We start from the raw sequence: 17569 nt of genomic DNA on the forward strand, positions 1-17569 counted from the left end.
ACGTATACTATTATATATCTTTTTCAAAAAGTAAAATAAAAAAAATATACTAACTTAAATTTTCATTTTGAAAATAATTTCATTAAAAATAATAGTGTTGAACATTTTTTATCAAGAGAAGAAAAACTAAGGGAAAATGGTCTGAAAAATATTCCAACTTTGGCCGAAATTGCTATTACGATACCAAATTTTATGAAGGACCTTTTACCCCCTGCACTATTTAATAGTGTATTTTAAAGGTATGTATGTGTCTATGTGGACACATTACTATTTAAAATGATGCAATATTTATGATGTCCATGTAGGCATTATATACCTTTAAAATACACTATTAAATATACAGGGGGGGTAAAAGGTCCTTTCCAAAGTTTGGTATCGTAACAACAATTTCGACCAAAGTTAAAATATTTTTCAGACCCTTTTCCCAAAAAATAAAAAGCAAAAGAAGAAAAAGAAAATATATCAAACAATTTGAAGCTCCTAATGTATATGAAAAATAAAGCTGTCTGGGGATTCAAACTCGCGACCCTCACTCAGGAATTAGGATTGCCCAACTGAGCCACGCTTACTTTTGTATCATCAATAGATAACACTGTATTTATATATCCTTGTTTGTTTCTGTTTTTTAATTATATATATATAACAATTTTTTTTCCGATGAAGTATATATAGTGCTACTAATAACCACTGTATGTATATATAGTGATACTAATAATCACTTAGAGATGTGTTCTTTGATTTTAAAAGAAAAATAAAATAAGATAGATATAAGATTCAAATTTATAACCTCACTTAGAGAGGTAAATCCAATCATTATTGCATTATATGATACCTGAGTGTGAGCTCACACATCTATATATAAATATTTTTAAAAATATAATACTATTATATATAATTTCAAAAATAAGACATAAATTCATGTAAACCTGATGGTCCCTGTGTTTATGCTTAATTACTAATTAAGGTGATCTTTTCATATCAGATTGACATAAAAATTAATCAAATACATTTCTTGGCATTTTACTTTATCAAAAAGTATCAAGAGAAACTGGGTGTGCATAAGTTAATTTTACAAAGTTTTCACCATTCATTATAACAGTAATATTATTAAAAACAATAATATATCTTATTTAATGGCTTAGATAATTGAATGAAAAGAGATTTTAACACCTTAAAATTACTTTAATTAATATAAGTTTTTACTTCAACAAATTCTCACTTACCCGACCTAAATTAGGACCATTAGATTTAATTTCTCTATTTAAGGTCTTCACATATGTAACTTGCACTAAAATAAAAATAGCTTTTAGCGGCAATAATTATACATATTAAAAAAATTGATAATTATAAATAGCCTTTTAATCGTCATTTCATCCAATATCGCTATAGACTTCATGGACATTTACAAAGAGTACTGCTAATTGCCTTTAAAAATACATATTCAGTGATAATTAAGCTATTATATTGACTTACCATTAATTAATTATCACTAAAACTAAATTTTAGCAAAGTGTCATAGTATAGCTTGCCAAACTATGCTTTGAAGACCATCACTGATTTAAAAAAATTATCACGCCATGGCCCATGCATATTGTATTCACATCCATACACATAAAAATAATATAAGATATATGAACAATAAAGTTTGGTGTTATTTTTTGGAAAGATATTTTATCCATTGGGTTTGCTAGAGCTACATTAGCATTAGCAGATCAAAAGAAAGGGAATCAAGCAATCCAATATATATCATCAAATTATTCTAAAGAATGTATAGGACAATCCTTATGTTTGTAAAAATATATATAAATAGTGATATTTCATTATTTAATAGCCTATAGGAAGCATAACATGTTTGAGGTCATTTTTCTAAATGAAAAAAAATCTTTAGAGTAAAATAAAATTTCCAACTTCGTCATTGTGTCGTGCAAACTTTACATATTGTTTAAACATAGATAATGTCTAACAATTGAATGAAAAGAGATTCTAACACATTTAAAATAGTTTACTTGATATGGGTATTTTACTTTTTCACATTCTCATTTACCAGACCTAAATTAGGAGTTAGGACCATGGAGATTACATTTACATGTCTCTAATCAAGATCTTCACATGTAGCCCTGCCAAATTAGGCTTTGAGGACCACCACTAATACATTTATTTTTCTAACGCCATATATATATATATATATATATATATATATATACAAAAAGTGTCATTCATTGACTATTCTTTTGTGTTTAATTACTTCATATGTTTTAATTTGTCTATACTTTAATTGTAAGGTGATGTGATTGGTTTATTACCATTATCTCAATTACAAACAATTGTAATATCTCAAAAATGCTTTAGGTATTATTGAAGTATAATGTCGAACTGTCACAAGAATAATGACATTTTTTTATGGGAATATGATGGCAACATATGAAATGTTGTCTTTTCATATGGCGAGAATGCGAGAACCCAAATTTATTCTTCTTTGCGAACTGAGGTCCTCTCGCAAACGTAATAAAGGATCATTGGACTAAACGGCCTTTAAATTCAACTATGATATCAATGACAACTTTCATATTATAATTAAAAAAAATTTAACGTTTAATTTTTTTTTTACCTTTAATGAAATGATTCACAATTTAAGGATTGTTTAATTTGAAAAGTCTTGTTTTTTGTTCTTCAACATCATGCCAAGTCAAATGATACGACATTAATTTATGTGGTCCCAATCTTCAAGTTGATCATCTTCAACCTAACTCAGGATGTGAGGGAAATAATGTTGCAAGTTATAACTCTTTCATTTAATATTATTTAGCCGTGGAATATTTAGTGTTTCATTGAACACCAATACAAGTATTTTATCTGGAAATACATGTGTTGCTAAGGTTGGTCTCCCAATTGCTGAATGTTCTTTGTTTCCCAACTCAGGAACCCTTCAAGCTCCCATCATGATTATTGGAACCATCGCTCAGGGTGTGGGTGGTCTAGTTATCGCAACAACTACGGGGGTGTTTAGTTTAGCAACAATCACAACACCTTCTAATACATAGCTCTTTGAGTTAATAAATAAATATGACCTATATATTACTCATATCATATGGAGTGAGAATATATAAAATGTCATCTCTTTATGTTAACTATTATTTACTATCTAATATAATAAATGGTGAGACTGGATAATTAACTATTTCTTGTATTTTCATTTAACGTAAAACAAACTAAACTTCATATTCATTTGTGCCTTTTAAGTTTTTTATTTCCTACTCTTACTAGATCACTATATATATTATTATGTCGAATACATATATACAAGAACTGCTCCGAAAATAAGACACGTGTAAATACATAACCAATATCTCAAAATATCATTGTTCACATATATAAGATTGTTCAACTTTAAGAAAATGTCAAATATCTTAATACTAAAATTGTATGAGAATTGTAGTAAAGATAGAAGAAAGTAGGTCGAGACTATCCTTGAGTGTGAAAGTAGACTTTCTATGAGAATAGGATGTAGGGGTGTACAACTGTACATGGTCGGATTGGTTCGGGTTTTTCATAGAACAAACTAAATCATTTGTGTCGGATTTTTAATTTTATAAACCAAACCAAACCAATAAAACTCGGGTTTTTCAACTTCGGGTTTTTTTGGGTTTTTCAGATTTTCTGGGTTTTTTCAGTAAAGTATTCATACAATTATATAATTTACTTGTACTTCAAATATTTCTTTAGCCCTACCAAAATACAACTATTTAAGGTGTTTCTTAAGAAAATAACACAAAATATGATATGATTAATGACACTAAAATATCCAACAACAACAACAACAATAATAATAATAATAATAATAATGAAATCGCATAAAAATATTGCAAATAAATAAGTCATAATGAAAATGATCATAATTTAAAAGTACTAAATCATGCTAAAATTAGTTTAAAAATTATTAGTTACATAACTAAATATTCAAGAAAAAATAAAATTAGATTTTGTATTTTAATTGTCTAAACCAATGTCAAACTAAAGAACAAATATTCAATATTATTGGCATTCTTAGTGTTGAATTGATTTTCTTTTTGCATTAGTATTAATTTGATTTTGATTTAAGCTTTATTATAATTACCAACATCTATGGACTATAATTTTTATTGGACATTCAGAATTCTAAGTTTCAAACTTGAAATAATATATTAAAAGATAAAAACTATGAAATAGTATAAGAAATATTTTAAAATTATATCAAAGTAAATATTTTTATGTATAAAATAAAATTTTAAAAGTACATATATAATGTCGGGTTGGGTTTTTTTAGTTAAAACCAAACAAAACCAACCCAAAAATAGTCGGGTTTTTTTTTCCAATACCAAACCAAGTCAAACCAAACCACTAGTCGGGTTTTTTTTTCTGTTTGACTCGGTTTGCGATTTGGTTCGATTTTCGGTTCGGTTTTACACACCCCTAATAGGTTGTATATGTGCTGGCTATTAAACGTATAGAAAAATTATAAGAATATTGAGTTTAAGACTTTAATTTACAATATAAAATATACTCTTTTATTTACAAAACTGAGTTTTTAATTACAAAGATAGCACTTTTTAAAACACTACACGTTTTTTTTTTAATTAGTTTACTTATTTTTTGGGACTCATAACAAGATCCTTTTTTCTCTTTCCATTATTCATCTCAATCTCAAGAATATTCTTCTCTTAATGGGATATGTTTCTCTCTTAATTACTCTCTCATCTCCTCCATTGTCAGTATCTAGGTAAAGCCTCCATTCTTGATAATACTTTTGGTTCTTTTCTATTCTTTAAAAAAAAAAAAAAATTCACCTCTAATTCAAGAACAAAAATTATTTTTGTTATTTTTTTTACTATGAAACTGTTATTCGAAGAAGATCCGCATGATTATAATGAATATGATTTGTATCATATGGTCTATAAATTATCGGAATAATTTTTAAACACAAAAAAAATTTAGTTTATACACTTTGGTGGTCGATTCGGTACAATAATTGTTGATGATATGTTATTTTAAATAGTGTGTAACACCCCGAATATTTCTAAATTAAGACTTGAAGCATTCTTCATTTGAGTATAAAGTCGTACCGAGTGATTCTTAATTGTTCATAGGTGTTAAGGTCATTTCTTTAGTGTTATAATGGATTTGAATATGACTTAAGTTCACAAGAACACCCTAGCACAAAGTTGAGTTGAAAGCTTCATTTCCGATTGACATAAGATTCTACTTAGGTCAACTTCAAACAATCATATCTCCCAGATCATAATGAATTAGGTAGCCTATGACATGCCAAATTAAAGGTCTTTGAATCCTCTTTCCAACACCACCAAGTTTGCCTCATTTTATGATCGGAGTAAAAAGTTATGACCGTTTTATCAAAGACTGTCAAACCAGAGTTTTCTGAATCTGTGAATGACGATTCCAATCGACGGGCCGTGGTTTGAACGACGACCCATCCTGTCAAGTCACCGATAGAGTACTGGGAGTCAACTTTTTGGACCCAAATCCTACGACCCAATTGACGGGTGGACCTACTGGGCGTCGTTTGGACCCGTAAATGGACTTTTGAGCCTGAAAAACTCAATGTAGAATCCACGGATGAGATCTATGGTCCGTGGGTCAAACCACGACCCGTAGATGGTCCCGTGGACAGTTTTTGACAGCTTTTTAAGAAGGTAAGTTTAGTCTTTTCCCACCCTTTTTAAGCCTAATCCATGACTCTCTTTTTTCACCTAATTAAGGTCTAAACAATGTTAAAAACATTATTTTACATTCTTTAACACTTCAAAGACTTAGAGCAAGGATTCAAAAGGAGAAAAAACTAGGGTTTTCAAGCGTTCTTCAAATTTCATCTATTTCACCAAGAACTTTGTTCTTCCCAGGTAGGGGTGTACAAAACCGAACCGAAAACCGAACCAAATCGCAAACCGAGTCAACCCGAAAAAAAAATCCGACTAGTGGTTTGGTTTGACTTGGTTTGGTTTTGAAAAAAAAAACCTGACTATATTTGGGTTGGTTTGGTTTTAACTAAAAAAAACCAACCCAAGACCAAACCAACCTGACATTATATATATCATTTTAAAATTTTATTTTATACATAAAAATATTTACTTTGATATAATTTTTAAATATTTCTTATACTTTTTCATAGTTTTTATCTTTTAATATATTATTTCAAGTTTGAAACTTAGAATTATGAATAGGCCAATAAAGATTATAGTCCACATATGTTGGTAATTATAATAAAGCTTAAATCAAAATCAAATTAATACTCATGCAAAAAGAAAATCAACTCAACACTAAGAATGACAATAATATTGAATATTTGTTCTTTAGTTTTACATTGATTTAGACAATTAAAATACATAATCTAATTTTAATTTCCTTTAATATTTAGTCATGTAACTAATACTTATTTAACTTAATTTTAGCATGATTTAGTACTTTTAAATTATGATCATTTTCATTATGACTTGTTAATTTGCAATATTTGTTTTACGCGATTTCATTATTATTATTTTTGTTGGATATTTTAGTGTCATTAATCATATCATATTGTGTTATATTTTTAAGAAACATCTTAAATAGTTGTATTTTGGTAGGACTAAAGAAATATTTGAAATACAAGTAAAGTATATGTTTGTATGAATACTTTACCGGAAAAACCCGAAACAACCCGAAAAACCGAAAAATCCGAGGTTGAAAAACCCGAGTTTTAATGGTTTGGTTTGGTTTATAAATTTAAAAATCCGACACAAATGGTTTGGTTTGATATTTGAAAAACCCGAACGAACCCGGCCATGTACACCCCTATTCCCAAGTATGTAAGGCTATCATAGTGTTGGACTAGTTCGTCCTCACGCCCTACATCTACTTAGAAATCAGTAAAAAGAGTAATCTAGGGTTTCATCCTTAGATTTCAGTATTCTTGAGATGAGTTGATATTGAGTTTCTGAATTCTTGAGTTGTTGATTTTTAATTCCTATTCCAAATCATTGGATTGCCATACAATGTGAATTGTAATTATTGAGTTGATTGTTGATAACTATTTTTCAGCATGAATCCTATATTGAGTATTTAGCGAATTCGTATTAAGGATCTTTTAAATAAAACATTATTGTTTAAACTGAGTTTTGAGAAAGTAAAGAACAGTTTGAGAAAGAGTATAAGGGAACTAAGTATTTCCCAAAGGTTTGATTTTTACATGAAGAAAAAGAGTAGACTTTTTGAGAAAAGTTAAAAGTGTTTTCAGAAATATTGAGTATAAAGTAGTTACCTCTTGGAGAGGCCCCTTTTTGAGTAATTATCTCAACCCAGAATGTATTTTTACATTAAGCAAAGAGAAACCTCATTTTCTAAATAAACTATGAGTTTCAAAGACAGTTCAGATCAGTTACCTCTTTTAAGAGGGTAGTTTAAGCAATTATCTCAGACCAAAGAAAAAGTAATGTTTTCTTACAATATTTGAGCAGCAGTATATATTATTGGGAGTAGTATTGAACACCGATATATGAGAGAGCTCAGACGACTCACAACCCCCTTGTCACGACCCAGGGGTACCCCCTAGATGTAACATGGTGTATAGAACCCCGAAGGACTCCATACAAGCCACTTAGTCCTCATAACATAGGAAATAGAACAATAAGAGTAAATCATATTTCAAGTCTTAAAAAGTTTTTCATAAAATAAAGCGGAAGTCTAGACTTGTCTCAATATAGCCATCTATTAGAGTACTTGAATGAAATAGGGCCTAGCCCATACTACATGTCCGAAAAGGGAAAGTACATGAAAAAAACTACAACATATGAAAAAGTCGTCCTTGAATCATGAGGACTAACCAACTAGCTCGGAAGATACTCAAGTCCAAGCTCTAGCAACTAGAATGATTACTTCAAAAACCGAACCCTACACTTCGGAAAAAATATAGGAAAAAAAGGGGTAAGTACACAAATGCACCAAGTATGATAACCATGCATAAAAACCTTTAAAACATGCTAAAACAGACATTTCATTATAAATCATGCTATATGCCAAGTTTAAACATCATCACAGAGATAGTTGGAAAACATAACTCATAAACATAGTCAATACATAGATCATCATAACATAAGAGAAGCACTTCTTAACTACCCTCAAGGTATACTCGTGCAATCCATGAATAAGACCCCATAAATCTCACCCGTGCTAAGTAAACCTCTTTAGGCCATCATTCATATTCATCATCTCTTGAAACTCTCTAACCCTATGAGGTACTTCTCAAGCACATCTTAGTTCCTCATTTCATTGAACATTTCGAGATACTTCTTTAAGCACATCTTAGTTCATTATTATCTTGAACACTTTGAGATGCTTCTTCAAGCATGTCTTAGTACATAGTATTTGAACACTATGAGATGTTTCTTCAAGCATGTCTTAGTTCATTGTTAATCTTGTTGTAGTTGGAATATAACCTTAATCAACATGAGACTATGTGAACTATCACATGATCCCTCCCGGTGTTACCTACACCGACAAGGGTTGGTCTACTTGCCAAAGTTAGAACCGATTTGTTAGCTTAGTTGGATCCACTAGCTAAACATCCTACGGGGCACGTAGTTATGGGATACAGAGATTGCTACTAGAAACCCAGACTCCACTAGGTGAAAGATTCCATCTCATGAGACATGCCTTGGGAAACTCGGACTCTACTAGGTGAAAGTTCCCATTTCGGAAGCCCGGACTCAACTATGTGTAAGCCTCCATCTCATTTCAATATCCACTCGGTGCTAGGACTAAATACCACAAGATAGTTATTAAGTCTTTGCTTTGACTCAAGTCTCATGGAAATATGTCCTTGACAACCAATCCAACTTAATTCATTAGAATAACTCTTTAGACCATGTGTGAGCAACTATCACCATCCATGATCACTTTTACTCTTAGATTCCATTAGGTTTGAAAGGCCTTTCAACCTTATAATCTTCATTATGTGAGAAAATCTTTCACATTACGTTCATTATGAGTTCATGAGAATAACCTTTCAATTAGTCCACAACAACAACCTAATCGTAATGAATAACACTTCACTCTCCAAGCATCATTAAAGTATTTACATAAACTTAATAAAACAAGCATAATCTCCTACTTTACCTCCTTGAGGTTAAAACCTACTTTCAATCAACACATCTAGAATTCAAGCATTAGACATGGATTTAATCATAATTTCTTGCGAATCTATCACCTCATACATCAATTCATGTAATTCACCTTTCATCAATAAAGACCCACATCATATCATCAACTTTGAGAAATATGGGGATTTCATGGGTTCTTGGGGATATAACATGAAAATCATAGGAAATCATCAATTAATGCTTGTAATAACATAATTCAACTATTAGAATCGTTTTTGAAAGGAACCCATGACTTTTAAATCAAACCTTAACTTTTGGGGATTTCTATCTTTGAAATTGGGGTTTTGAAGGGAGTCCATGGATGAAGCGCTACCATACTTTGATCACAAAGCCCTATGAATTGGTGTGAATAACCTTCCATCTTGGACCCTAGCTTTTCTCCTTCTTCTTCTTCTTCTTTGAACTTTCTAGAGAGAGAATTTTTGGAGAGGAAGAAATTTTGGGGATAACGATTCGGTGGTCATCATTAATTTGTCATTTTGGTGGTGATTGAGGTTTTTTTTATGATGGCGAAGTGAAAACGATTCGGTGGTGGCGAAATTTGAAAATGGTAAAATTTGTAGATCCAGTTCATTGCAAATTTGCAATTTCGATTGTGTGGAGGTAGTTGCTACAATTGAGGGAGTTACTCGTGTTGTGATTATATTTTTGATAATTGTTGATTGAGTTTTTCGTTGTCAGCGTCGGCAGAGTTTTCCGTTGCCGGGATCGACACATTGAAGCGACTGAATTTTTGATGAAGAAGAAATATTAATGATAATTATTAATTAAGTGTAATTTATTAAAGGAAGTATCCAACTAAAATTGACATATTTATATATTCCCTAATTTAATAAGGATATTTAATGGGGGGGGGAGAGAGGAATGATGTGGGATTGCCACATGGCAAATAAAAATGAGTTCATTTTACTTTAATTCCACTCTTACGCGCTAATCGAGAGTGTTGGTCACTTGCTCATCCAACTAAGGTGATAATAACCTCAATAATACACTAAAAAATAGTTAGGGAGGTCATAGGACCCTCACAAAGTTGAAGTGTGTAACAGTAATTTCGGTCAAAGTTTGTGTGTTTTGAACCCGTTTCCCAATTAATAATAAAGAGATCTAAAAGTATAAAATTCATTATCAATATTCATATAAAATTAGATAACTATTTTAATTTTCAAACTAACACTCTTACTCTAACAATTATTTGTGTAGCACTAATTGGTAAAATATCTTTCTATATCCACCATCATTTATACTTTTAGTGCAACATAAATCCTATAAATACTTAACATTTACAAGTCAAACATTATAATAAGATGTCTAAGGACTCATGTGGAGCACGATTGTCATATACTATAAATTTATAGTAATGGATACACTTGGCTACACGCGTGACGTGCGTACCCAGAAACTAGTACACCATTAAGCTCTTTTGCTCATCTCACCTTTACCATCAACTATGTTGTTTCTCCTTCTATTTTCCTTTAGATTCTGCCCTTTTTTTTAGTCTACTAACTGCTAACAAGGATCCACCTCTTTTTTTTTCTTCTTCATTTTTCTCACCTTTCAATAGCATATATAACCGTCTTTCATTCTGTTTTTGCTTCTTTTTTTTTATATCTTTCATCTTCAACAAAAAATAAACTATTGTCTTTACTATGATCTGGCTTCACAAAAGTTTGTCCGTTCGATCAAAATTAAGGTACTGGTGTCGATCCATACTACCAGTGCAAATATGAAAAATAATCCATAATGAAATGTAGAGATACCAACCTTGATTCTACAGTGTCATAATTTTGTATTACACTAGTAAAAGGTATTTGTTTGAGGAGGATTACAAACTGGATTATTTAACAAGTGCCTTGTCTTCTTCGATTATCGACTTGCTAAGTGAAGGTTGCATTGCCTCCTGCAACTCTTTGTTGATCTCGGTGTTATAAACAAAGAGTTTTGCTACAACAATGAATAAGAGTAAGTTGATAAAGCTCAATACAGCATAAAATGCATAGTAATAGTCCAAATGAGAGACATTAAGGTTGTCCAAAATCCATCCTTTGTGCCCATTTTTCTTTGTAACATCTGCCACAGTTGATAGTAAAAAACTACTGAGGAAATAACCAACACCCAAGCTAGTTGTAGCATATGCAGTCCCAAGACTTTTCATGCTATTTGGCGCTTGGTCATAGAAAAACTCAAGTTTTGCAACTTCTACAAAGTTATCAGCAACTCCCATCAATATAAACTGCGGAAACAGGACAGAAATAGGTAGTGGAACAATCTGTTTTTTCTCAGTAATTCCATGTTCTCTTGCTACACTAAGCCTTTTTCTTTCGACGAATGAGGCAGTAATCATGACTATGATATGCAACACAAGGCCAATCCCTAGCCTTTGCAACAATGTGATCCCCCTCGGGTTCTTTGTGTATTTACGAAGAATAGGTATAATGAAGCGATCATAGACAACAATTGTGGTTAACATTGAGATTGTTATGAAGGCGGTAAGAGATGCTGGAGGAATTTCAAAATTGGGACCAATTCCTCTCTTTAAAGTTGTACCTTGCTTAATGAAGAGGGTGTGTGTTTGTGCTAGCATTGTGCTTGGAATGAAAGTTGCTATAAGTATTGGTAGCATTTTTATCATTTGTTTAGCTTCTTCAACTTGAGTGATTGGACAAAGTGTCCATGGTGAACTATGTCCTGTTTTCACTGCTGCCTTGTCAAGAAGTCTGTATACATTAATAATCTAAGGTTTAGCTTGAAATTAATACACCAATATATATATTAAATGTAAAAGAATTTTACACTATCAGATCACCATGCAAGTAACAATAAATTTTCTGGTACGATAGGTTATAATACACTCAAGGTCAACCTGGTCTCTAGGTCATCATTATGCACGGGGACTCGAGAAAGGCTAGACCACATGGGGTCTATTGTATGCAACCTTGCACTACATTCTTGCAAGTGACTATTTTCACGCCCTGATATGTGTATATATAATAGAGTTGGCATAATACATACATATGCCCTTTAACTTGGCCTTACCTAATATCTATATATGCCTTCCAATTTTTGGTGTGCATAAATAGACATTTAAACTTGTACAAAATAGAATAAGTATACACACATGCTATGTGGCATAATACACACATAATGTCATGTAGAATGCCACGTATGATGTGAATTGCCACTTTAGATGCATGTGTCTATCTGTTCAACTCAATACAACTTTTAAGTGTCTAGTTGTGCACACTTAAAGTTGAAGGGCATAGATGTCAGATGAGACCAAATTAAAGGGACACGTTTATGTTTTAATGCCTATATAGTTTAATTTTTTTTTTATCTTTTCAATGTATATAAATTAAATATCAGAATATTGTCACCTTAGAGAATTGGTATGATCAATTCTGAATATGCCTGGAGAGCTAGCATACTCTTCATAGCTCATCTCATGAAGTTCCTTTGGGTCATTAGGGACAACCACCTTCCACTTCCTAGCAGCAGCAACAACAACTTGAGCAATCCTAGTGAATGGACTCCCTGACGGAGTTTTGTGCCTATAGTAACGCGTCCCTAACAAGAACACCATGATAGACACGGCTAGTCCAGCCGTTGGAAGGCCATAACCAACGCCCGGTCCAACGTTGTCTTGCAAGTAAACAAGGAAAGTGTTGGAAAATAGAGTTCCAAGAAAAATGCTAAACATCCACCAATTGAAAAAGGAAAGCTTTTGAAATTTCTCTTTAGGCTCAAAATCATCAAATTGATCTGCACCCATTGTTGAGATGTTAGGCTTTGTTCCACCAGTTCCAATAGCAATTATGTATAAAGCACAATAGAATATGCCAATTTGGAAAGATGAAGCCCTTTTAGGACAGTCTATGTCTTTGATTCCTTTGCCACAACTTGGAGGTCTCAAGGATTTCAATGTAACAGACAGTGTCACCAAACACATTCCCTGTTGTAGTTATTGTGTGTCAAAAAACAAGGCACAGGGTTAGTCACTACCAGAAATATAACTTTTTGTAGCAACACACAAGGTTGCCACAGAATGTAAGGTTTCTGTGGCGACTCAATATGGTTGCCACAAATATTATCGCTACTGAAAAATGTGAGAGTTTTAGTGGTGATGCATAATTCAGTTATAAAAATGTATGTATGTAATAAATTAAATTAAGGGATCGTTTGATAGCTGGTTAATAAACAAGTTATCCATGCATTATTTTTCGTATAATTTATACGACATTTGATAGGTAGATAAGAAATAAGTTATTCCTATATAAAAATACGTCGTTTTATTGACAATTTACAAATCTGCATATATAACTGATACATGTATAAGTTATGAGGAAATCTATATAGTATTATTTTATGCAGGATAGAAGGTGAAATAATTACTAATAGATGGATAACTAATTATCTCTACATAACTAATACATGTATAAAATAATACATAAATTCACTTATAACTCATAATCTCCGCCGAGATTATTGCTTTATTAGCCCTGTCCTATCATCTGTTTAATGGAGTTCGTCATTTGCTTGACGTATTTTTCGGAATTTTTCTTTCTTAGAATCGGAAGAAAACATTATTTTTCTTTCTTGGAGATTGAAACTCCAAGTATTGTTTTCTTATGAAATGCTTATTATTCATTGATAGATCTAAAACTTATGCGGTAGAACTTTAGAAACTGACATTAAGCTATTGACTTTTTATTTGCATCTGCCCTCGTAGAGTGGCGTCTTTTATAAAAAAAAATAAAAATTCTCAGTGGACCTTAAAAAAAACATTAATTACTAATTATATCTGCAAACTCTAACCAGCTATTAAACCAACCCTAAATGGATGTAAATGAAACAAGTTTAGCGTTAATTACCACAAGGTAAACAGCAGAAGAGATTAGAAAAGTCCAATAACGACCAAGATGAGCATCAGCAATGTAAGCACCAATAAGGGGAGTCAACCAAACAGTACCAACCCAATTAGTAACATTGTTTGAGGATTTTACTGTGCCTTCATGAAACTTGTTGCTTAGATAAATCACCAAATTTGTTGATATTCCATAGAATGCCATCCTCTCAAATGCCTCATACCCTGTACATATTGGGGGAGTTCAACATAATTTTAACAAAACATTACTCTAACTTATCAGATATTTAAAGAGCAACAGTACACAAAAAGTAATGATAATAATTAAAATAATATGAGTGTTAGTGGATAGAATATAAAAGGTAAAAATAATGTTTTCTTGATTTTTTCTATTTGAAAAAAAGTTAAAGATAATAAGAAAATATAAATTTATTTTTAAAAATAGTACCTTTATCATAAATATCAATTTTTTAAGAGGAAAATTTAACACATATTAATCTATTATTCATAAGATTTTTATTCATTTATTTAATAATGAATCGACAACCGTTTTTAAGTAAGAATAACTTTTTGAATATTAATTTTCTTTTTCAGACAAAAGACAACAACATGGAAATTAATATATATATATATATATATACATAAATATATATGAAACAGATCGATCAAGGGAAATCTTGATGTTGTTTTATGGACGTTTCCCAATAATGAGTCATCTAATTACTTGATTTAAGGGTAACTAGTAAGATCGATTTGCCATAAAATACCAGTTTAAAAGCGAATTCAAAATTTAAAGTATTCACGTGAGTCATGAAGGAGCATAATACATATTTTGAAACTTAATTTTGCATGTGTGAATTAATAAAATTAACATACCAACAATGAAATAACAAGCTCTCCATCTTCCAGTATTGGATCTGAGCACAGGTCTACCTTTGAGGTCCACACTCCCATCTTGTGTATAATCTTCACCTTTTTTCTCTAATTCTTCAGTCTTCATATTAGAATTTTGGGGGTTTGGGTCTTGGAAGTCTCTTTTGTATTTTTATATAATATGAGGACTAGAAATATATTTCAAAGTCATGTTTGAGCCAGCTTTTATATATTGAAAGTTTCTATGCATATTGTCCCCATAATTCCAAATGTGTTGCTTTCACCTTGCATCTAAAATATATTATAATTTCCTACAACTAATGCAAAAGAGTTTTATATTCCATGATATATGCTTTTAATTATAAAAATGTGTGTGTTTTGTCCATATTTATATGCATATGTTGTGTTTGGAATGTGCAACATCAATATTATCGACGTCCAATTATAGAGCTAGTCATAGAAGAGGTTATGTGCGCACCACACTTGGCCACAAATGCTATTTATCTTTATTCTCCTTTGTTTTTTCTCCTCATTTTTCTCGTTATTTTATTGTAAAAAATCATCGTCATAACTTTCTCTTAAAAATCTTTTCATTTTGTAATTACTAGGCACAAGGATCTATTTTAAGCAGCGATAGTATATTAAATTTTGGATTTCTCTTTATGTATTGAATAGCATGGCAAAAAGGTGCTTTGGCATTTGTAGATATTGAAATAACTTTTACACAGTTAGTTAAGTTGAGGAGTAACCAACTTTATTTCTTTGTATCATTGTCAACCTATAAGTATCATAATTACACGTTCATTATTTTTCCTCATTAGAATTATAAAATTGGATTTTTGGAAAAAACATTGTGTCCTTTATTATGGAATAGTAAATTCATATTTAAAATGAAGGTAATCTATGAGGTGAAAATATTTAATTTTTCGAATGTATTTGTTTATTTTCTAGATTTTCTCGATCTTGTTTGGATATGTATATTTCTTTTGTAGTCATGCTTAGTAAAAGATCTTCTACTATAAATTTTAACAATATGAAAATATTTACTATCTAACTTATAATAGAAGATAATTTATATATATAATCACAAAATAACAAAGCATTAAGTGAGCTAGAAAGGAACACATTAGGCATACAAACATATACATATATTTAAGAAATAATGTATGGCATCAAGTCGTGTGCAAGAACATTTCAATGGGGTTTATACATGTTTAGTTGTGTTACCTCAGAGAATTTTATAGTATGACATTTTTTTACTTGTCTTAAGTAAAAAAAAGTTAGATTTTACGAGTTTATAAATTCTGTATCCCCACTTTTTACCTTAAGATTACAATTTGAAGTACTTAATTTTTTTAATACGTTAATATAAGTTAAACAATAAATATTTTCACATTGTTAAAATTTATACTTGAAGGTCTTTTATAAAGCATGACTACAAAAATATATATACATATTAAAACTAGAAAAAATTCAGAAAATAATCAAATACAATCGTAAAAGTATATTATTCTAATGAACTACTATCAATTTACATATGAAGTTACTAAATAGAAGAATGACACAGAAAAAACTTATCAAAAATTCAATAACATGATTCTAATAAAAAAAAAAGAATATTGAAATTTGAATGTGTAATTATTGATCTTTACAGATTGTCAACGATATAAAGAAACAAAAGAAGGAAACTTAATTAATATTATGAGTTTTGTTAAAATCCTTCTGAAATGGGAAGTAGCATAAAGTTTTTACCTCTTGTGTTATTAGAGTTCATTTCCATCAAACAATATGACGATTTATTATCACTATAAATATAAATACACCTTTGATATTAAGATCCAAACTCTTATTTTCTTAATTTTTCTAAAATTAAAAATTTCGTCATGAATCGAGTGAATCCTCCACCAACACTTAAGTTTCTAATCATTAATAGAACGCTTCAAGCACTGTGGATGGAAGATCCAAATATTGAAGAACTCATCATTCTTGAATATTTGTGAATAAAAATCATGAAAAGTTATTATCTTTCCATTTCTTGATAAAATATTATAATAAATTTCATTTTCAAATGTGTAACTATAACACTAGTATGACACCTGTGTGTTCCCCAAAAAGTATTTGAGAATAATGAAAAATTATTATCTTTTTGGTTCATAATAAATTTTCTAAAATATAAAATTGAAATGAGAGGGCCCAACATCGGAACCAGGCGAAAGAATTTTCCTAGCCCCAAAAGAAGTAAGGCACCTTAATAACGTTCAATTATACACCTTATAAATTAATGTATAAATGATCGTTTGCAATATATAACTCAACAAAGAGCTCGTGCCGTAAGGTGTTGGGTTAAGTGGGGTCAATCCCAACAATTATATATATGATCACAAAATAACAAAGCATTAAGTAAGCGAGCAAGGAGCACATTAGGCCTACGAATATATACATATATCTAAGAAAAAAAAAACAATAAATATTTTCACAATTAATTGTTAAAATTTATAGTTAAAGGTCTTTTAAGCATGACTTCAAAAATATATATACATCTTCAAACTAGAGAAAATTCATAAAATAAACAAAATACAATCATAAAAATATATTTATCTGATTAACTACTATCAATATACATATGAAGTTACTAAGAGATCATATTAAATAT

The 17569-nt window shown here is 30.5% G+C and overlaps 1 protein-coding gene across 1 annotated transcript; it reads right to left on the reverse strand.

The window, feature by feature from the left end:
* Positions 1-11019: 11019 nt before the first annotated feature.
* On the reverse strand, positions 11020-15043 carry LOC125814813 (protein NRT1/ PTR FAMILY 5.2-like). The gene is made up of 4 exons (XM_049494257.1): positions 14920-15043; positions 14051-14268; positions 12557-13131; positions 11020-11899 (listed from the first exon to the last, which is right to left on the reverse strand). Exons 1-4 carry the CDS (start codon positions 15041-15043, stop codon positions 11020-11022), a joined length of 1797 nt encoding a protein of 598 aa, XP_049350214.1.
* Positions 15044-17569: the final 2526 nt, after the last annotated feature.

This window comes from Solanum verrucosum, unplaced genomic scaffold (genome assembly GCF_900185275.1).
Source record: "Solanum verrucosum unplaced genomic scaffold, falcon-dt-bn FXZP01000351.1, whole genome shotgun sequence".
Taxonomy (NCBI): Eukaryota; Viridiplantae; Streptophyta; class Magnoliopsida; order Solanales; family Solanaceae; genus Solanum; species Solanum verrucosum.

Bases quoted from the DNA above. Each gene is read 5' to 3' on its own strand.
- LOC125814813 (XM_049494257.1), bottom strand. From the start codon at position 15,043: ATGAAGACTGAAGAATTAGAGAAAAAAGGTGAAGATTATACACAAGAT. The intron at 14,269-14,919 runs GTATGTTAATTT...CAATATGTACAG, and splicing joins AGCTTGTTATTTCATTGTTG to GGTATGAGGCATTTGAGAGG. The intron at 11,900-12,556 runs GTGACAATATTC...TAATGTATACAG, and splicing joins GATCATACCAATTCTCTAAG to ACTTCTTGACAAGGCAGCAG.